Source organism: Schistocerca americana, chromosome X, assembly GCF_021461395.2.
Source record: "Schistocerca americana isolate TAMUIC-IGC-003095 chromosome X, iqSchAmer2.1, whole genome shotgun sequence".
Classification (NCBI taxonomy): domain Eukaryota; kingdom Metazoa; phylum Arthropoda; class Insecta; order Orthoptera; family Acrididae; genus Schistocerca; species Schistocerca americana.
In genome coordinates, this window is record NC_060130.1 from 770,571,616 (window position 1) to 770,595,461 (window position 23,846).

At 39.9% G+C, this 23,846-nt stretch overlaps 1 protein-coding gene across 1 annotated transcript in view; it reads right to left on the reverse strand.

Moving 5' to 3' along the window:
• Positions 1-1,776: 1,776 nt before the first annotated feature.
• LOC124556306 overlaps positions 1,777-23,846 on the reverse strand; it is a 307,525-nt gene continuing 285,455 nt past the window's right edge. Inside the window, exons 7-9 of the mRNA XM_047130279.1 lie at positions 19,809-19,961; positions 5,400-5,546; positions 1,777-4,465 (exon numbers count right to left, since the gene is read on the reverse strand). Coding sequence (XP_046986235.1) covers positions 2,065-4,465; positions 5,400-5,546; positions 19,809-19,961 — 2,701 coding nt within the window. The 3' untranslated portion in view covers positions 1,777-2,064. The remainder of the gene's footprint in view (positions 4,466-5,399; positions 5,547-19,808; positions 19,962-23,846) is intronic.

The window sequence follows — 23,846 nt, forward strand, 5'->3', positions numbered from 1 at the left end:
CATGACTATTGCATTAAAAAAATCATGCTGCTGCCTCATACTCCATATTCTCCAGATCTGGTCCCTGCAGATGTTTTTTCTATTTCCAAAGCAGAAAACCCTATGCAGATGGCGCTTCACATGATCCAGCAAGAGGCGTACCAAGACCACTTCTAAAAGTGGAAATGGCATTGGGAGTGGTGTACCAATTGTGGAGGAGAGTATTTCAAAGGAGACCATGCACAATAACTAAAAGACAAGTGTAGAAAAATTTTGTGGACAAAGTCCCAGAATTTTTTGAACAGACCTTGTAAGATCAGTTTTCAATTGCCAAAATTATATATTTCTGCTTCACTGTTAGTGTGTAAGATAAATACTTGTCATTTTCAATGAAGTTCACAGTAACACAAGACATTTGTAGGTTATTTGCTTAGCTTTTCAAACTCTTGATTGATATGAAAAGCTAATTTCTTGACCATTTACCCAGATGAATGTTACCACTATACAGTGCCCAAGGATCAACTGGAACATCAAATTGTGAAATATATTTCTTAGTGTAAGTTGCATTCCCATCATCCTCCTGAACTCAGTCTCCACTAGCCCCTGGTTTATACTTGCCTCTATCCCATCTCCTATATCCATCTCATCCTTTCTCCTTGTGCCACACCAGATTCAGGTAATCTTTGGTGCTTTTCTACTACATCTTAGTTCACATTCACGTTCATTGCCTTACCTCTAGACCTTCAGCCATTCCCCTGTTCTGTTTCATTAAGTGAGGAGGTTCAGTGATAAGACACTGGACTCATATTTTGGAGGATGGCAATTAAATCTTCATTTGCACATCCAGATTTACTTACCAATCCTTCCCTAAGCTAAGCTTGTGCTCCATCTCTGATGACATCATTGTCAATGGGATTTTAAACCCTAATCCTCCTACTGTACTGTTTTATTATTCTTAGTACTCACCATAGCAACAATCACTATACATCCCACTAATCCTACAATTATTTAAATGTTCATTTAGTCTATTTATTAAGCTCCTTGATACATTGTGATGTTCTCATATTTAATTGCAGGCCTATAATATCTTGGCTCTTTATTTTTTTATTTATTGCTAGTGTTATTGCTATTCTGCAAGCCCTTTCATTTCAAACCTGACAATTATTTATGTGTTTGTCCAGCTAGAGACAACAATCTACTATTCATTACATTTTCTCACAGTCACTGTTGTTGTCTGGCTGCTCCACAAAAATTCTGTTATGTCATGTAAAATCAGACAAATCTGACTGCTCATAAGTGTTACAGGGATTGGTAACACAGTATAAGAACTTAGATGAGAGAACAGTCTTAGCTGGCATTTGCTAGTACTATTTTTGTCATTAAGAACTTTGACAATTTTCAGTGTTTTTTACAACACTAAAAATATCATGAATCTTTACAGATATAAATAACTTCTGACAGACTTCCATAGTCATAATTTATGAATAAGTGCAGGATAAACATTGTCACATAAATTTGTGTTAGGTAGTGATTCATATATCTGAAGACCCCTTGCTGCAAAATTCAAGTCAAGACATAACTGATAGATCTTCTACTAAATGTACTCACCAGATTAATGCAGGTTTGTTTCTTCCTACACTACAATGATGGGAATGAAAAAAAAATCACATGTAAATAACAAAATAGAGGTAACAATAAGAAATTCTTTTGTTTAAAACATTAAAAAATACTCATTTTTACACAGTATGTAATACACAATTTTTAACATGTGTAGATAATTTTTTTTTTTTTGCATTTTTGTACTTAAAATGGCATCTGAATTATCCTCCTATTTGCTTCAACATAGAAACAACACAGCTGCAGCAAAAATATCAATGTGATATGTAACAACAAATGATACACTGAACAAAAACTGAGCTGACTCACAGAAATATAGAGTATGTTACAGTTTTAGAATCTGTATCTCAGTTTTGATGTGCTAGGAAGAATCATTTCATGACTGAAAGAAATCTGCATTTTAGTCTTATATACAATTTATTCAGCTGGATGTTTTTGACCCAAACAGCTGTTCCTCTTCTTGTACTTTTATACATTAACTGAACGAACGGTGACAACACCCATTACTTCTCCTCCACATTCTGATCTAGAACTATGGTTTCTTCCTCTTGTGCTGCCACTCTGGTGACTGGCAGCAAATTCAGATCCACTATGGCATCCAGAGTCCAAAGTAGCATCACTGTAGCAGGTTGAAGTTTGCTGTGTCTGAGACTCAGATTCTTCCTCAGTACTGGCATTTACTTGATACAATCCTTCTACGAAGCTCCTACTACTGTTGATGTTGTTTGGATTATTTGACAGTCTCATGGAGCTATCCACATTAGTCACTGTAGGGACCAAAAAATTTAAACATCTGTCACTAGGAGATGATGATGATGGGGAGTTAAAGTTTGTGCAGTGGGATGCATTAAGTCTTCCTGTAGAGTTTACCACATTATTTCCATTAAAGGTGTCATGTACTGTAATAAAATTTTTGTGATGCCTATGAGTGTGTAAAAGCTGGGGTTTGGCTATTTGCAGTGGCTGTTCAGGGATTGTTTCATACTGTGCATCAGGAGCCAGAAAATGTTTATTTCTTTGTAGCAAGGGAAAGCTGTCTAGAGGCTCACTGTTAGCTTTATGAATACTGTTCCTTTGCTGATGTATGTGAAGCTTACTCAGCTGCAGCACTGCTGAGATGCAAGGAGTTTCATCCTGGTTATTCTTGTTGCTCACTAATACTTCATCATTGGGTATTCTTAGAACTGATGAGGGCTCTGGGCTTGTAATGGTATCTCCTATGACAACATCATTGTTACAGTATACTGAATTGTGATTGTAATTGTTCGTTGCTACAAAATTGTCACATTGTGGCAGAGAGTGTGTTACCTGACATGTATAACAATTTTCATTATTATCTGGTACATGAGAAGTAACACCAGCTTCACAGTCTGAAAGTGACATGGCTGACTGTTGGATATTTTGTGAAGTGTCATAATCATCATGAGATTTTAGTTCAATATGTTGCTTATTGCACAATAAATTATTATGATGTGATGCTTCCTGCTTGCCCACTGACAAATTATCTTTTGACAGGCTCCTCTGTCTTGTTAATATGAAATGAAAGCAACTGTTTGATAAAGTATGTTTTCGGTGATTAAAAATATCAGCTGTTGGATTTTTACATTCAGAATCAATAATTTCATGCTTGCACTTGTTATGATATTGATTAGCACTTTCTGATAATGCCAATTCATTTTCTGAAGTATTTTTTAAATTAACATGCTTTGTTGTGACACTGCTTCTTTGCTGTATGCCCGTTTGCTTCATATTAAGATGATGACTTTTATCTGATGTGGCAAAACACTGTGATACTTGGTGTAATACTTCTGGTTTGGGAACAATAGGCTCTTCTGCTGAAGAAGCTGTAACATTTTGTTTCTGTGGAGCTGAAGCTTCATCATAGAAAGATGAATCTGGCCCATCATTGTGAACAGACACATTACAGCAAGAAGAAACATCAGCAAAATAAACCTCAGATTCAGTTAGTTCATTTCCATTTCCATTTCCATGTGGAGCTTCATGTACAGTAAAAGCTGAACTTGCCACACCTTGCATTTGTGGTGAGCTGTGATTTGGCAGTCTTCCATCATCCTCTGGCTCTGAATGACCATCAGTCGTTTCCAAATGATGTGGAGTCAATTTATCAGCAACATTAAAATCATTTAATGCTATTTTTTCAGACATACTTTGACTGCGGTATGCTTCTGTTATCTGACGTTGTTGACCAAATAATACTTGTATACTGTTTCGTGGGAAACTGGATGTTGTATTAATAGCAACAACATGAGTTGGAGATGTGTGCTGTTTCTTTTGATCAATAGAAAATGGTATGTTAGCAACTGATTTCACAGATGAAATATCTATCCTCTTCTTTGCTTTTCGTACTGGGAGTGTGTTACTTACTCTTTCTCTACTAACTGATGAATTTTTAGTATTTTCACTGCTACTGTCAGCTGAAGCAGGTAATTTTGATTCATCTGCATTTGTATAATTTTCAGTAAGCACATTTTTCCTAACTTCTTCCACATTTGTGTCATTGGAGCCTGCTGCCTGGAGCTGTGAATTGGCAAAGCAGCTCTGCTCTCCAAGAAACTGGCCTTGTACATGACAGTGTCTGTGAACATGACTGACACATGGTGGGCTCATAGAACTAGAATGTGGGAGCACTCCAAGGATAGGTTCATGATGAGCTGGACTACTATGGTTTGAGTATGGCGGTGGTGGTCCCCACATGTAGTAACCTGGACCATAACTCTCCACTTGTACAGATGCAACACCAACTCTCCTCTCTGCCTGGTGGTTATGCACGTCTGGATTTGGACGGCTGCTGAAACCATATTGACTGTCTGGACTGCTAGTGGTATTCCGGTAATTTTGACTGCTTTCTCTGAAAATTTAAATAAAAACAGAGTTAAATGAATTATATTTAAGCCAAATGAATTTTTATCATTCTCTTATTAATACTATATGAAATGTTTTGTTAGTTCAGAAAAATCTCACGTTTGGATTATTCTAACATTTTACATACAAAAGATATGGAAAAATGAATGGTTGTGAATTATTCTACTTATATGACTGTTGTTGAGATGTAATAAAGTACTTTTATTGTTAGATAATGGATAATTGAATTGTAAGTTGCCTATGCTACTGCAATTATGAATGGATGCTGCTGAAAGGGTTTTTCTATTTAATAATTTCAGTGTGGACATGAGAAGTACTACGAGCAAACATTTTTTGTGCTCATACCAGATTACTAGAATTCCAAAATAAGCGTTACTCTGCAGAACAGGATTTTCAAAACTACAAACCAAATGGGGTGGTGCAATGGTTAGCACACTGGACCCGCATCTGGGAGGACGAAGGTTCAACCCCGCGTCCGGCCATCCTGATTTAGGTTTTTATGATTTCCCTGAATCACTCCAGGCAAATGCCGGGATGGATCTTTTGAAAGGGCATGGCTAAAATCCTTCCCTGTCCTTTCCTACTCCGATGAGACCAATGAACTTGCTGTTTGGTCTCCTTCCCCCAACAACCCAAACCCCCCTCAAAACAACATATAACAACCTGAAGACTACAGAGCTTCATTTGCTACTTTACAGATGATGTTCTCTTTCGTAGAAATGAGCTTATTTGTTGATATGACAGTGGCAGATTGGTTTAAAAAGAGAAATCCTATTTGTTCTCAGTGAAATATATTTTCAATATCACCAGTGACTGAAAATACTTTAGCACACATATATAATTTTATTTTATTAAAGCAGGAATTTTACAACCCGAAAACCTGAATTATTTATTTTTCTGCCTTCCATAACAGACATTACCTGGTATTTTGGTTGGTTGTATTGCCTCGAGCCCAGGGCAAACGACACCAGCTCCAGCCAGATGTAGGCCTGTGTGTATTTGAATTCCCATCTTCACCTGGGTTTGGTGAATATAGGTTACCCACTCTGCGTGGTGTCCAGTATCTGCTAGGATTTCAAAAAACAGCATAGATAGTGTAAAGTTAAAAGATTGGATTATTTATTCTGCATTTGAATGTAAGTGCAGAGAAAAAATTACAAGAGAAACTAGAGGCAGGAAACAAATAAAAATGAGTTAAGTATCACAAGTAAAGTACCCAGTTGACTGCAAATAAATATTTTCACCTCAAATCACAACTGGGTCCAAATCTGCAGGCAGGTCATCAACGAAGTACAACACTTAACACTGAAAGCACATTTATAACTGTAACCAACATACGGTCAGAACAGAACTGCACTTCTGGATGAAGATTGCATCTCTTCATACAAACATCAAATACTCCAGAATGCTGCTCTTTATGCAATGATTAAATATTCCATAATATACAAACATTACAAACACAACATACTTCAAGAAAAGATAAATATTAAGTAACAGGCTTGAATTGGTGAGCTGCAGCACATAAGTCAGTAATGGTAACTATTATTTCACACTACATGCACCACAGCTCATAGCACTGATAACTCTCCTGGAGAAACAGCAACCCACTGTTTCAGATGTTGTCATTGGAGCCAACTACAGCGCCCTTGACCTAGATCTTGTCAATGGTTCTCTATGTAGTGGCACTGGTGGGTCCTTGTGTTCTGGTCATGCCATTATATTGTCTTCACTACTGTGAGCATAGATGGTAGCCCATTCCATAGAAGCTTAGTGATTCTCAAGTGGGTCTCCATGCAGAGGACGTGAATAATGTCTCTGTCCTTTTGTCGTCTTGATGAAGAATCATAATCCTTGACTTCATATGTGACATCCAATGAGCAACAAAGGATACGATATGGCCAAAAGAAGTGTGGAAGTCCTACTTTCTGCACTGGTGTAAAAATCCATACCCAGTCTCGTGGGCTGCATCTCACTGGCTGGTGCTTCACATTATAGTGCTCTCAGTCTTCCTCCTACATGTCTAGGTTCCTTAAACCAGCTATCTGCCTTGCTTCTTTGATGCTGTTGATAAGGTGTTTCACATATTCATCCTGAGTATTACCCGGTTAAAACAGGAACAATGTATCCATTGTCATTTCGGCTTCACAACCATGGAGCAGAAAGAATGGTGTGAATCATGTAGTGTCTTGCTTTGCTGTGGTGTATGTTAATGTCAATACAGGAAGTACTGTATCCCTATCTCTCTATCTGACACCAACATACACCAAGAGTGTACTAGCCAACATCTTATGAAAGCATTCTGTGAGATGTTGGAGTAACGTTGAAATGCTTCAGGATAGCTGGTTGTAGAAGCTGGGATGATGAGCAACAATATCTGCCCCAATGGATCATATTTCCTCTTATACAATGTTCTGTTTGTTAATTGGAATTCTCCTTTGGTTGGTTCCTCCTTTTTCAAGGCTTCTGTGGTTTTCAGCAGAGCTGGATCTTCCCTCTGCTGGGCAGCAGTACCTTTTAATCCAGTGATGACTGAGATTCCATCAACACTTCTGTGTTCCAGCAAAGGATTCCTTGAAAGGCAGTCATGATCTTGTGTTTGCATCCACCTTTGTACACCACTGTGACATTGTGCTCCTTAAGCCTCAGTGTCCATCTCACCTGACAAACTGATGGATCATTTAGGTTAGTCAGCCTGCATAGAGAAAGGTGTGCATCACAAAGATGAATGGTTTACCAAATAAATAGAGCTGCAACTTGTTGTTACCCCACACAACTGCATGGTACTCTTTCTCAGTTGTAAAATAGATCATTTTGGATTTTAAGGGTAATCTGGAAATGTTAACTATCATTTTTTCAGCACCTTCCTGAATTTGCACTAGAAACTAGCTCCCCCAAGATTTTTATTTCTTGGGCAGTTAGGAAGTTAGGAGACATATTTTTGGATTCATACAGAGGCCTGCAGCCTGAGTGCACTTTCACATGGTTGGCAGGCAGCTTAGATGTTCTTCAAATTTCTTGAAAAAACAACAATGTTGTCTAGATAGCAAAGACATATTTTCCAATTAAGGTATTAAAGAGGATATCCACCATACATTCATAGGTGGTTGGAGCATTGCACATTTCAAATTATATAACCTTAAACTCACAGAGTCTGTCATAAATTATAAAGACAGTCTTTTCCGAGTCAGCCTCATCAATGTCAGTCCTATAGCCTGCCTACACATCCATAGTTTAGAAATATTTTGCTTCTTTCAAGCAGTCTAGGGTGTCATCAATGCATGACAATGGATAGATTTCTTTCTTCTTCATTTTGTTCAGTTGTCATAGTCGATTCAGAAATGTCATGTGCTATGCTTCTTTTTCACAAGGACCACAGGAGAAGACTAGTAGCCCTCTGGAGATTTAATGATGTCATCTTGCAGCATCTTTTACACTTGTTCCTGTATTATTCATTCAGCAGGCAGCACTCTATATGACCACTGCCTAATTGGTGTATGATCCCCAGTGCTGATAAAGTGTTATACCTTGGATGGCTTGGTCTACCTTTTCTGCACTCTGGATTTGAGAGCATCTGAAAATTTACACAGAATGGCTATCACTCACCAGCATTGTTCCTCAGTCAGGCTATTTCCTATGGGTAGTTTGATTGAAGCTTTCTCCCCCTGAATTATCTCTAATGGTAGCAGAGAATGATTCTTTGTTGATGACACTAAGCTGTCCTTCATGGATTGATTTGGCTGTCCCTTCACACATACCTTTAGAGATGAGTTCTGGCTGCTTGTGACAACTGGTGATTCACAGTTTTCCAAGACCACCTAACAATGCTTATGATTGTCACTTTCTTTTGTGAGCCTGGGTAGCTTTGTGCAATTGACAAAAGCTTCGCAGTTTAACTGAGCATCTCAAATGACCACTTGTCTCATTGATGATGGCTGGATAACGTCTTTAGGATAAACAGCCAGCTAGAGCAATTTTTGTTATGTGTGCTTATTGGAATTCCTTCATCAGTCTGGAGCTCTGATCCTCCACAGTCTATGACTGCTTATGGTGCCTGCAAGAAGTCCCATCTGAGAACAACATTATGACTACTTTCTATTGGAATGACAGATTTAAACGGCTGTGTTCTGTCATTGATAATTATTCTTGCAATATGTTTTACTGTCAGCTGGACGTATGTCCGCCCCTGGTAACTGAGTGGTCAGTGTGACAAAATGTCAATCCTAAGGGCCTGGGTTCGATTCCAGGCTGGGTCACAGATTTTCTCCGCTCAGGGACAGGGTGTTGTGTTGTCCTAATCGTCATCATTTCATCCTCATCGACATGCAAGTCACTGAAGTGGCGTCAAATCAAAAGACTTGCACCTGGCAAATGGTCTACCCGACGGGAGGCCCTAGTCACATGACATTTACATTTATTTTTAGCTGGACATATTTCCCATTTGTGACCTTCAGCACAATTGCTTTCATCTTCTTTAGCTACTGTGATAATTGCCTGACATTACAAGAAAAGAAGCTCCTGAATCCACAAGTGCCTGGATAGGCTGGTCATCAGTGATGACATCAATGAGATTTCCTGACATCTTGGTGACTGTTGTCCATAGAGGATTTGCATCTCTGGCAGTCTCACCTTCACAGGTGGTCACCTTACTTAGTTTTCCTGAAGTTGGTGGCTACGCATGTGGCTGGTAGCTCTGTATGGCAATGGGAAAAAGCTGCAATGTATTGGGAGTGACAACATCCAGGGAATGGCAATGGGCTTTGTCCCACAGGTCAACTATGACTGGCACGGAGAAGACTGTTGTGATGGTTGGTGTATTGCCATGTAATAGTGATAAAGCACTTGTCTTCTCTCTCTGCAGTAGTGTACAATGTGTCCAGCGCATCCATGGGGCAAACATATTGACATGATGTCCTCTGTCCTCCAAATGTCTGTTCTTCCATGGGATGCAGTACTTGTCAGTGGAGTTGGTCATATCTGCAGTGATCAGATGTTGCATTGTCATTTGATGGTTGTTGCATAAGTCTGAGTTGGCCACTGCGTAAGTGTGAGTTTGTCAAGTCCATTCTTGGAGTGTTTGACTAGTGGCAGAGATTGGTGTTAAAGATCAATACACCCTTCTTTAACATTCCCTGTTACCTCCTAATGCATGGGGCCCACATGGATGGCTGCTGTCTTTTGTTATTGTGACTGCCATACACTACTGTATCCCTTGTCTTCCTATCTGGCATATGAGAGAGGTGAATTCGTGGTGGTCTTCCACAACTGTCACAGAAACCACATTCTGCAACTGACCATATTTCTTTCATCCAGTTCTTTTTTGTATGAATCGAAACATGACTGCGTCGCAACCTTTTGCTGGCGTGGGTGCTTGCTCAGATAATTGTCCTAAAAGGACAAATTATCTCGGCGGGACAGTGACGCCGCCATCGCGACCTTGGGACCCGGGGGGCCCCTTTTTTTTCTCAATTTGCTGGCACCGCTTGGTGAATTCCTCTGTTATGACATACTTTACCAGAAGATATTGGCAAATGTCTTCTGTGACTCCTTTCATCAAGTGTGAGATTTTGTTGACTTCTGTCATACTGGGGTTCATGATGGGGCATAGGGCCAAAATATCTATATGTATGAGCAGGTCATTTCCCCATTATGTTGGTCCTGTTCTTAAATTGTTCTTTTAATAATCAGACTTGCTGCAGATTGTTGCCAAATGTTTTCATCAGTTTGGCCTACCTTCACCAAACAATGTCACATTGAAACCATAATCAACTCCAAATATGAAGGCAGGATCATAAGAAAGTTCAAAACTTAGCATCACTTGACACCAGCTTATAGGCAGAACAGAACTAAACTCCTGGACAGAGAATGCAGCTGTTTATACAAACACTGAATATTCCCAAATGCTGGTATTTATACAAATACTGAATATTTCAAAATAAACAAACATTACAAACATAACATATTTCAAGAACAGATAAACATTAAATGAGAAATAATTCCTGATGATTGGATTTGAACTGGTGATCCTAAGCACACCAGTCAGTGATGCTAACAATTATGCCATACTGCATGCACCACAGCTCATGACAATACTGATGAGAAACAAAGCAAACAAAATAAAAAAGAACTGATGTAATCATGAGAGTAGTATTTAAGAATTTTGAGACTTACATATTTACATCCAGCATTTGTGTTTAACCAGTTCAACAGTAATTTGGTGTATCAATTGGTGATGCGAACTAAGTTCACTGCTTTGCAATTTACATATTCAGATTCAAGGCCATTTTCAAAGTTAGTAGCTTCACAAGGTAATGGTGCATAGAAACTCCATACAACGTAACTGATATGCCTAGGAAAATGCCAGTGCCTAAAATGATTACTAAATTATCTTATATCTTAATCAGGATTGTCTACTGAACTGAGGAAAATGTGTAAAACCATTTTATATGCATGTCTGTCCACAGAATTTACTTTACTAAACAGAAAGAAAAGGAAGAATCAAAAATAATAAACAATAATTAAAAAAGAGTTTTTGATTTTAACACAAAGTATTGAAAATATAACCAGTACCAAGGAACAATATTAATCTTAAGCAACATTAGATGATTTTTTTTAAAAAAAATAGTAAGAGGTTCTACAGAATGAGATTGCTGGTTGGAAATTCCATTAAGGCAAGAAAAGGAAAATAAATCTCTGTTTGCAGCAAAGAAAATACATGGCTCATTCATTTTCAAAGTAATGAAATGCAATCGCTTCTTCTTTAAGAAATTGTGCTTCTCATCACTGACACATATGTGGGAAAATTAAAGAGATGTGCTTTTGTGTTTCTGTTCATTATAAATGACTGCAGGAAATGAAGAACTGTTGTCTCTTTTTCCTTGGATGTCCAAAGGCAGACATAATGATGAGAAGTTCTCATGGTTACAGCACTTAAGGGATCTGATAGGAAGAATCACCAAAGATGCTGAAGATCTTAAGCACCTCAGTGATGATGATGTCATTCATTTGCTTCAGTTTTAGAATTATTCTTTGCAGTTGCAGTTAAATTCTGCATTCACATTATACAGAGCTGTGAGACCTACATATATCAAGACCATCAGTATCATCCACCATGTGGGAATGAGGCTACCTATGGCTGCTTCCATCCACATTCTGTGGCTGGGCAGCCTCCACTAGGAATCTGGTGGTAGCACCTTGTGGTGTGTTATGTCTATAGATGTTTTGCTGTTTCATGATCATCTACATTCCAAACTGTACCTCATTAAATGAATTGCCCATCAACACTTAAACCATTTGATATGTATGCCAAGCAGGACCTAATGGTAGGTGGCATAAGGAAAATATCACCCGCAACCCAGAGTTGGAGTTGACTTCTAACCACTCTATTGAAGAGGCCCAAAAAAATTTAGGTTTAGCATTTTTAACTCTATTTTATAGAATTTTAAATAAACTCCACAACTAAATGGGTGTATTCACTGATAGATCTAAACAGATGGGTTTTCATAGCTGCATTGTAACTTCTCCTGAGAATGTTCTTAAAATATGTTTACGAAATTGGTGTACTCTGTCTCATGCGTAGTTACATATAACCTAGAGGAACTGGAACAGATGATGTGTATTTGTAAAGCAAAATGTTTCACATGCTCTAAATTTCTGAATCCATTGTATATGTTACACAGTCCAGACAATACTGGTCAACATTATACAGCTACAAAGGATTAGAATGAGGTGTTATTCCACTGGGTCAGAACACATGAGAATTCTGGGAAAAGAAGTGGCTGATATGACAGAAGCATGTGCTGAAAATACTCTTGATTCATTGTGCTGTTGCCAAACAGACTATCACCTCAATGTTGATGTTCAGAGTCATATATCAGTGTAAATTCCATTCTAATGTAGAGGCTGTCAATCTCACTGTTTCCAAACATTCCTTCACAGAAAATATAAAGTAATTGGATGGATAAAAAATCAACTCACCAAGTGGAGTGGCAGCAGGAAAACACACTTATCAATTGTATTGCAATTTACAAGCTTTTGGAGCCAGTGGATCCTTCATCTGGCAGAAGGGTTGAAGGGGAAGGAAGACTTCTTCTGCCAGAAGAAGGAGCCACTAGCTTTGGAAACTTGCTAACTCTGAATACATTTTATACACGTGTTCTGCTGCTGCCACTTGTTGAGTCGATTTTATATCTATCCAATTACATTATATTTTCAAAAGTTGATAATTTTCATTGATATACATTACTGGCCATTAAAATTGCCACACCACAAAGATGACATGCTACAGATGCGAAATTTAACTGACAGGAAGAAGATGCTGTGATATGCAAATGATTAGCTTTTCAGAGCATTCACACAAGGTTGGTGCTGGTGGCAACACCTACAACATGCTGACATGAGGAAAGTTTCCAACCGATTTCTCATACACAAACAGTAGTTGACCGGCGTTGCCTGGTGAAACGTTGTAGTGATGCGTCGTATAAGGAGGAGAAATGCGTACCATCACATTTCCGACTTTGATAAAGGTTGGATTGTACCCTACGTGATTGTGGTTTATCGTATCGCGACATTGCTGCTCGCGTTGGTCGAGATCCAATGACTGTTAGCAGAATATGGAATGAGTGGGTTCAGGAGCGTAATATGGAATTCCGTGCTGGATCCCAACCACCTTGTATCACTAGCAATTGAGATGACAGGCATCTTGTCCACATGGCTGTAATGGATCATGCAGCCATGTCTTGATCCCTGAGTCAACAGATGGGGATGTTTGAAAGACAACAACCATCTGCACGAAACAGTTCGACGACATTTGCAGCAGCATGGGCTATCAGCTCGGAGACCTTTGCAGCAGTTACCCTTGATGCTGCATCACAAACAGGAGTGCCTGTGATGGTGTACTCAATGATGAACCTGGGTGCACGAATGGCAAAACGTCATTTTCTTGGATGAATCCAGGTTCTGTTTACAGCATCGTGATGGTCACATCTGTGTTTGGCGACATTGTGGTGAACGCACATTGGAAGTGTGTATTCATCTTCGCCATACTGGCGTATCACCAGGCTTGATGGTAAGGGCTGCCAATGGTTACACGTCTCGATCACCTCTTGTTTGCATTGACGGCACTTTGAACAGTGGACGTTACATTTCAGATGTGTTATGAGCCGTGGCTCTACCCTTCATTCGATCCCTGCGAAAACCTACATTTCAGCAGGATAATGCACGACCACATGTTGCAGGTCCTGTACAGGGCTTTCTGGATACAGAAAATGTTCCTCTGCTGCCCTGGCCAGCAAATTCTCCATATCTCTCACCAATTGAAATCGTCTGGTCAATGGTGGCTGAGCAACTGGCTCGTCACAATACGCGAGTGACTACTCTTGATGAAGTGTGGTATCATGTTGAAGCTGCATGGGTAGCTGTACCTGTACACGCTATCCAAGCTCTGTTTGACTCAATGCCCAGGCTTATCAAGGCCGTTATTACGGCCAGAGGTGGTTGTTCTGGGTACTGATTTCTCAGGAGCTATGCACCCAAATTGCGTGAAAATGTAATCACATGTCAGTTGTAGTATAATATATTTGTCCAATGAATACCCATTTATCATCTGCATTTCTTCTTGGTGTAATAATTTTAATGGCCAGTAGTGTATTCCTTTACAGAGGAAGAAGATACATCAGTGCTACCCCTATTTAATTCAGGTAACACCGCCAAGGTGAATGGTATATACACTCCTGGAAATTGAAATAAGAACACCGTGAATTCATTGTCCCAGGAAGGGGAAACTTTATTGACACATTCCCGGGGTCAGATACATCACATGATCACACTGACAGAACCACAGGCACATAGACACAGGCAACAGAGCATGCACAATGTCGGCACTAGTACAGTATATATCCACCTTTCGCAGCAATGCAGGCTGCTATTCTCCCATGGAGATGATCGTAGAGATGCTGGATGTAGTCCTGTGGAACGGCTTGCCATGCCATTTCCACCTGGCGCCTCAGTTGGACCAGCGTTCGTGCTGGACGTGCAGACCGTGTGAGACGACGCTTCATCCAGTCCCAAACATGCTCAATGGGGAACAGATCCGGAGATCTTGCTGGCCAGGGTAGTTGACTTACACCTTCTAGAGCACGTTGGGTGGCACGGGATACATGCGGATGTGCATTGTCCTGTTGGAACAGCAAGTTCCCTTGCCGGCCTAGGAATGGTAGAACGATGGGTTCGATGACGGTTTGGATGTACCGTGCACTATTCAGTGTCCCCTCGACGATCACCAGTGGTGTACAGCCAGTGTAGGAGATCGCTCCCCACACCATGATGCCGGGTGTTGGCCCTGTGTGCCTCGGTCGTATGCAGTCCTGATTGTGGCGCTCACCTGCACGGCGCCAAACACGCATACGACCATCATTGGCACCAAGGCAGAAGCGACTCTCATCGCTGAAGACGACACGTCTCCATTCGTCCCTCCATTCACGCCTGTCGCGACACCACTGGAGGCGGGCTGCACGATGTTGGGGCGTGAGCGGAAGACGGCCTAACGGTGTGCGGGACCGTAGCCCAGCTTCATGGAGACGGTTGCAAATGGTCCTCGCCGATACCCCAGGAGCAACAGTGTCCCTAATTTGCTGGGAAGTGGCGGTGCGGTCCCCTACGGCACTGCGTAGGATCCTACGGTCTTGGCGTGCATCCGTGCGTCGCTGCGGTCCGGTCCCAGGTTGACGGGCACGTGCACCTTCCGCCGACCACTGGCGACAACATCGATGTACTGTGGAGACCTCACGCCCCATGTGTTGAGCAATTCGGCGGTACGTCCACCCGGCCTCCCACATGCCCAGTATACGCCCTCACTCAAAGTCCATCAACTGCACATACGGTTCACGTCCACGCTGTCGCGGCATGCTACCAGTGTTAAAGACTGCGATGGAGCTCCGTATGCCACGGCAAACTGGCTGTGCACAAATGCTGCACAGCTAGCGCCATTCGACGGCCAACACCGCGGTTCCTGGTGTGTCCGCTGTGCCGTGCATGTGATCATTGCTTGTACAGCCCTCTCGCAGTGTCCGGAGCAAGTATGGTGGCTCTGACACACCGGTGTCAATGTGTTCTTTTTTCCATTTCCAGGAGTGTAGATTTTAGTATCAGTGCCATTGAGAAACAGCTGAAATCACTAAAATTAAACAAGGTTCCGATGTATTCCTCTGAAATGGATTGTAAAGACAGCATTATATATATATTAGAAAGTGTACAGCAGTATTTAAACAGTCATTCTTCACAAGCACTTCACAGCTATTTTCAGGGTGCAGTTGTATTTTTAGATTTTGATGTAGAAAACTTGTTGTGGGTGGTAATGTCCATATCTCAGCCATGACTGCAGTCTCAGGCAACTGAAACCACACTGCGAGCAGTGGCACCAGTGCATGATGGGAGTGACAACTGGGTGGGGCTAAGGAGGAAGCTGCGGCGGGGAGGGAGACAGATAGTATGGTGGGGATGGCGGACAGTGAGATGCTGCAGGTTAGGTGGTGGGCTGGGCAAGGGAGAGGTGGGGAGGGAGGAGGGAGCAGTAGTGGAAAAGGAGAGAAATAGAGAGAAAAAGATAAATAATTATTGTTAATAATAGCGGACAGAGATTAATGGAAACTGATGACAGAAGGGTTATGCGATCAGAGGAGGTGTTGCACAGATATCACTCAGCTGTGTAGTTCACAAAAACTGATGGTGGATGGATGGCTCCAGATGACCCAGATTTGAAGCAGCCATTGAACTCAGGCATGTTGTGCTCAGCTGAATGTTGTGCCATTGGGTGGTCGATGTTGTTCTTGGCCACAGTTTGGTGGTGACAAGTCATTCTGGTGGACAGCTGGTTGGTTGACATACAGTCCCTGGCCAAATTATTAGACGAACTGCACATTTTTAATGTTGTTTGTAATAATTACATGTTGAGTACTATATTTATTGCGATTAATCAGAAAAATTATGACAGCTATTCAGGGAACTTATTACATTGTTGAATTTTGTATCTATTATTGCTTCATGACATTGGATTGTTGACTTATTGTAGGTATTAATATGCAGAGTACAGCATACAGGAAAGGACCTGCTCAATAGTGTCCTTGCATGTAACTGGTGTAATATTTTGCTCACTTTTATTATCAATTTTGTAATATCGACATCACAATTGATTGTTTAACAAACAGATATTACTAACTGTGACCTTTAAAAATAGGTAAAAGAGGGGATATTCCACCACATAAAAAATCTTATTAACACAAAAATGTATTCCAGTCAAGAAATTTCACAAAGGTTGGAAACATCAGAAGCTAGTGTGAGGCGCATAAAGAAGAAAATTGATTCAGGTGAAGAACTGAGCCCCAAAAGGAAGAATAAATGTCGAAGAAAACCAATTTTCACTCCAAGGTCAGAAAGTTTTCTCAAAAGAATTTGCCTAGAAAACAAATTTGAAACAACAAAACAGATAAAATCTCCAGAATGAGATTTTCACTCTGCAGTGGAGTGTGCACTGATATGAAATTTCCTGGCAGACGAGGTACTGGCAGAATTGAAGCTGTGAGGACGGGTCGTGAGTCATGCTTGGGTAGCTCGGATGGTAGAGCACTTGCCCGTGAAAGGCAAAGGTCCCGAGTTTGAGTCACAGTCTGGCACACAGTTTTAATCTGCCAGGAAGTCTCATATCAGCACACACTCCACTGCAGAGCGAAAAATCTCATTCTGGAGACATCCTCCAGGCTGTGACGAAGCCATGTCTGTGCAATATCCTTTCTCCCAGGAGTGCTACTTCCGCAAGATTCACAGAAGAGCTTCTGTGAAGTTTGAAAGGTTGAAGACGAGGTACTGGCAGAATTGAAGCTGTTAGGATGGGACATGAGTCTGCTTGGGTAGCTCAGGTGGTAGAGCACTTGCCTGCAAAAGGCAAAAGTCCTGAGTTTGAGTCTCAATCTAGCACACGGTTTTAATCTACCAGGAAGTTTCAGATAAAATCTCAACTGGAAGAGGCTAATGTGAATGCATCTGATGCACTGTTTGCAGAAAGTTGAAGGATATTGATTTCAAGGCCTGTCAACCCACTAGAAAACCAATGTTAACAGCCACAATGAAAGTAAAGCATCTGAAGTAGGCTAAACAGTGGTGACATAAGGATGTGGATTTCTGGAGATTGGTAATTTAACTTTAAAATTATTATTTGCAATATGATATAACCTATGTACATTTATTCATAGTATATTAATTATGTTTCTTGATTTTTACAGGTATGCTTCAGCGATGAAAACACATTTGAAATTTTAGCTGAAATCAGTATGTGCGCCATCGAACAGGAGAAAAATTTCATCCCAACTGCATTATTCACACCATAAAGCACGCAACTAAGTTGATGATTTGGTCTGTCATCTGTGGCAAGGGTACAGGATGTCTTTACATGGTTAAAGGCATAATGAGGCAAGACCAGTTCAAGGAAGTCCTGCAAAAACAAAAACAGTTAATACCACAGCTCAGAGAATGGTCCCCGAATGGGGAACCATTTATTTTTATGCAGAATGGAGGTCCCTGTCACACAGCCAGGTCAATTAAATCCTTTCTGAAGGAACAAAATATCCCTCTGTTAGACTGGCCTGGTAATAGTTCCAACATGAACCCCACAGAAAAAAAGTATGGGAACTAATGAAGAGGGAGGTAGCAAAAGATGTCATCACAACAAAAACACAGCTCTTTGAGAAGATCATCAATGTGTGGTATCATTATCTGCAAATGCAGGAAACTGTACAGTCCTGCATTGACAGCATGCCATGTCATATTAAGGCTCTCATAGCTCCAAAAGTTGGCTCAACAAGATATTAAAATTAATGTTTTCACTTTCACAATATTTTAATTTTTGTTATAATTATTGAAATAAAATATTCTCAACAAATGCTACATTTTATTTATTTGTTATATCACCTTAATTATGAAGTAGACAACTCATAATCATTTTATCACACTTTATGTATTAAAAACAAACAAATTTTATATTTAAAAACAAAGATGATGTGACTTACCATACGAAAGCGCTGGCAGGTCGATAGAAACACAAACAGACACATACATACACACAAAATTCAAGCTTTCGCAACACACTGTTGCCTCATCAGGAAAGAGGGAAGGAGAGGGAAAGACGAAAGGAAGTGGGTTTTAAGGGAGAGGGTCATTTTGCTTGGGACAGGCAGGTATGGCTGAGGGGCCACATCAAGGTAACATAAGAGTTACCTCGGAGAATCTGCAGCAAGCAGATGTGTCTCAGCCTGGATAGCACTTCACTGAGTGGGATGCATTGTGTCTTGCCTTATGTTAGAATAAGTTACTTTGGAGACTGCAGTTAGCAGATTTATGTCTCATCCTGGTAAGTATTGCAGTGAGCAGCAAGCATTGTTATCTTGCCATGTGTTAGAGCAACAGGTAGCCTGGAGACTACGTCACAGGTGGAGGTATGTCTCAGTCAAGTCAAGAGCAACAGTGAGTGCACATCTTGTGTATTATGAGAATAAACATATTTTTATATCAAGGGTTGTGTTCTGGTAATTCATTTTAGTGAAAATAAGGGGCGACAGTGAATACTCTTGTACAATACACTTACAAAGTAAATGGGCCATTGCAGAACCAAGACCTGCAAGTGAACTGCATACACATTGATTTTTCATTTTCCTGACATATGTGAAATTTGGCATCTAGAACATTTTCCATTTCCACTCTTTAGTTGTATCAAAATATACTGAACAGCTGATGATGGTGTTTTAGTTAGAATTGAAACCTTTTCATTTCTTTTTCCATTTGCCTGTGAATTTATAATCTATATTCAGTTACAAATGAACCACATTTGACCCTAACTGTCAGTTTATATGCTTAGGGATTGGCAGTTTTATATAAAGGCAGAACTACTATACATTGTCAATCATATTACATTTATCACCACCTAGATGTGATGTTAGGAAACATAGTTCATGATGAAGGTTATTTGATGCCCACTGGTCAAGTACATAAGGGAATGAATTTCACTCACTGCTATATGTTACATATCTTAATTGCTGATGATAAATGAAATTTTTCAGTTTTTGTTAGTAACTTATATGTAACTTAATATATTTTACAATTTAACCAAGTAATTATCCATGTTAAAGTTGTTGGCAACAGTCCCTCATGCCACTGTGAAAGGGGAATATTGTATTGGTGTATTTTAAGAGTTGTAGGTGTAATCTGTATGTAGATGGTTTTGTTATTTCTGTATACTTTTAATAATATTTTATTCTAACACATAAATTCAATTAAAGGTTTGTTACCTCTCATCCATAACCTCCCAAGGGAATCCTTCATGTGGAAGTGGGTAGCGGCAATCATCGCAGCAGTTGCAGTGGCGTGCTGTGTGCTGTTGTCGATACATATAACGACACCTCATCTCCAGTTGTTCCCAGTACATTTTCTTTTTTTCATGACTGAAAAATTAAAACACACTCCAATAAATGTGAAGTTAGAATTGTAACTTTTTCATTTCTTTTTCTATTTGCCTATAAATTTATAATCCAGATTCAGTTACAAATGAGCCACATTTGACCCTAACTGTCAGTTTATATGCTTTGCTAAGTGAAGTTTGTGAACTGCTTGCATAGCTCTGTGCTGAAAATATTTTGTTAGAGGGCTAGCAGCCCCATCATGAATAGCTTTTGAGAAAACTGCAGGGCACCATGTCCACAGTTTATGTTGCCTACACTAATACATTATGACCTACCACCATACTATAGAGGGACAACTCACCATTCAAATGAACCAGGAGGCAACAAGAGTCATGTATACCACACTTTTTTGGTGAATTCTGCTGTATATAGATTACTGAAGGAGACAGATGGACTTTAACCATGCTAAAAATGGTGCACAAACAGAAAAAATTTGATCAAATGAAGCCATATGGTTCCGGCAACTTTTTTCAAGTCTCAAATATCTATGATGTATATTTGCAGACTGAAGCAATGAATGAAAAACAGTTTTATTTGATTAAAGCACCTATGATTGGATTTCGGACAGGATTCTCCATTTTATTTGATGCTGAGGTATTATTCCAATAGAGCGGGAGAGACTCTGCATTGTTGTTCAAGTTTTGGGGGGAATACCAAGTGGGCCGAGGTGTGAATGGGAATTTGGATTGAGGAGGGAGATGTGCTAGGTTGTCCATGCTGTTGTGCAAAGCCACTGCACCAGTGTGGCATAGTGGTCGTGCATCTGCCTAGTGAGTAGAGACCCAGGTTTGAATCCTGGCCTTGGTACAAATTTTCATTCACCACTTCAATGTCCATACACACAGAAAAAAAGATTTGAATTAGCTCTATGGTATTGAAATTGGGATGTGTTGACTGATTACTTTTCCAAATAATCATATTTTCCACTTTATGAGGTGGATGTTGATTTTTTGTGCTTTTATGACAGTAACTGAGATACATGAAATTTTTAATGAATTAAAAAAATTGTGTTTGTGGTTTGATGGGATATGTTTGTGGTTTATTTCTAATCACCATGACAACCAGAAAACAAGTATTTTTTTAATGTGGTTAACTTCATTTCTTGACAATGGGTGGCCACAATGGAGTGAGTGGTTTCCATCCATCTGCAATTCAATGATCTCCTAGTATGACCCATTTTTAATAATAGTCACGCCTGATGGTCTAATGGTGAAGCACATATCTGGAAACTGAAAGGTTGCAGGATCAAATCTCGGCCAGACCACAAAGTATTTCCATCTGCCTTTAACTATCCTTCACCTCTCAATGATGTGAAGATTCACCAGGACTGACAGGTGGTTTGGATTCCACATTAAACTGTACTTCAGCTTTCCCTCATATGATTACTAGGGTAGGTTAGGGACATGTAAGTTTCTGAAGAGTCATCCAATTGAAAGACTCACACCAAACCTTTGAGCCACATGGACTCAGTATTATTGCCTCTGATGATTTTGTTGTTGGTTGGTTGGTCAGTTTAAAGGCAGGGGGAGGGACCAAACTGCTTGGTCATTGGTCCCATATCATTGTTAATGGGATGTTAAACCCTATACTTCCTAGCTTTCATCCTAAATGAGGTATAAATGAAGCCATGCTACAAAGAAAAAGAAAGGAAGATTAGAGTTTAACATCCCATTAATGATGAAGTTCGATTTCAATGCTTGTTTTCAAAAATTCTTTTTCATGTGTATTCTGATTTCACATCTTCTAAGTTCTGAGGACTTTTGCCTTATAGGCCTTTTTCATTCTACAGAAGAGGAAAAGGTCACATAGGAGTTTGGACCTGCTGAGTAAGGTGGGTGCAAAATTTTGGGCATTTCATTTCGGCCATGAACTGTCTAATACTTCATGACATAGGATCAAGAACATTGTCATTTTGGAGGAACCTTGGATCACTACAATGTGGACAATTTTTTTGCTGTATTGGCTCAAGCAGTCATTTTAGTATTTGAAGGTACGCACATTGGACAAAAACTAGTCACTCTCAGAAGGTGTTATACTAATACTGGGTAACACAGTCTCTGATCTTGATAATGGGCTCAAAAAGTGAGGAAGAGAGTCCACAAATTTCTTTAGGTATGTCACATCCAACTCAAACCACCCATTTGTGATTAGAACCTGTAGAGCTACAAAATTGTGGGGATGTTGACTGCTAGATTTCACCTGCTGTTTCAAATGGTCCCAGACATTTTCTATGGGATTAACATTGGGTAATTTATATGTCAGTTGAAATTCAATAAGGTGCCTGAGTGTTCATCAAACCAGAATTTATACATGCTGCTCTGTGAAAATGGCTGTTGTCATCTTGGAGGATTGAAGTATCCACAGCATACTCATCATGAAGATGTAGAAGAAAAGGCTATCCTTGGTCACCAAGAATGTTCACAGTAACTTGAATAAATGGGCTAAAGTCACATTGTGAAAAACATCTTCAAAAAACTATGGAACTAACTCTGACCTGAACTACGTCTGGATCAGAATAAAAAAAGGTGTCTGACAGCTGTTTGATTACAGGACAGCAACAATCAGTCAAAAAATGAGCTCAGTCATGCCTTCTGTTCACTGTTGTTGTATTTCTCTGCTGTATCATCAGTTTCTAGTTGCTACAGCCAGCTGTGGATGATACTTGCAACCAGTAATGTAATAATCATGGTTAATTTTCATTGTCTCCATTGCTTTCTTTTAAATAAACCCAGTACTGCACATTAATGAGCGGCATGTGAATGTATTCAGAATGGAATTGCCCAGCTCTTGCTGTCACTGCCATATTGCATGCATAGGCTTAGGTGAACTGACAACATCATCTCTTCCCATGCTGAACAGTCAATTACTTTGTTATTTTGATCATAGTATACACTCTCCTCACACTGCAGGTTAAATGCATTATTGGACTATCAGTTCACTTGTCACCTTGCATCATTCAAAAACATCTGCTTCCAGTCAGCTACTATCCAGTTTGTGTGTTGTTTGGCACACTGAAGATAGGCAGCTTTATGAAATGCTTTGAGTGATGGTCTTTTGCCAGGTACCCAACTCTAAATGTCATATTACATGTAGTTCCCTTCACAAGGTTCCCTTGGAAACTGGTTGAGATGGCTCTGAAGTCAATGACAGCAGCAAAATGTCAGTAGAGTTTGAAACTAGTTGTCATTGCTGAGGTGTGACATTTTTCAGTTAGGATCTGTTTATGATCATTGGTTTATACCATATTACATGGCCCTGAATGGTATATCATTCCTTGTAGACACATTGTACAGTCCATATTAATACACTAACAGATCTGGCAGCATCATTTATGTGTGGGAATCATCATGTTAGCTCCTTTCTGTCATGTCACCATGGTGATCCGTGGAATTGCACCGATTCCATTCAACCAACTGGCACATATACACCACTTCATTGATATAGCTTATGTCAGTAGTGGATGACCTGGTACCAATTCTGCAGTGCTCGAAAGTGTCGCTCTCTTGACATGGAGGGTGGGGCAGGAGGAGAGGAGTGGGGAAGTTGACTAATATTTTGTAAAGTGATCATATTATTATTGGTTAATTGTGTTGTGGTTCTCAGATACTTTGCTTTCTTAGCCATGCTGATGAAAACATCTTCCAAAGGCTTGGATTGTTTTGTATTTATTCAGGTGACAGAGATTGGCTGAAAGAGCTGCAGATATGGATTTAAATCATAGCTGATCCTGTGCACACTTAACCTAAGATTGTATTTATTTAATTTCAACAATTATAGTCATGAAGTCATAATTTTAAAGAAACATTTTCAGTAAATTTTATCACTGTAATGGGAAATCCAAAAGAAACTGTTCAAAAGAAACAAAAA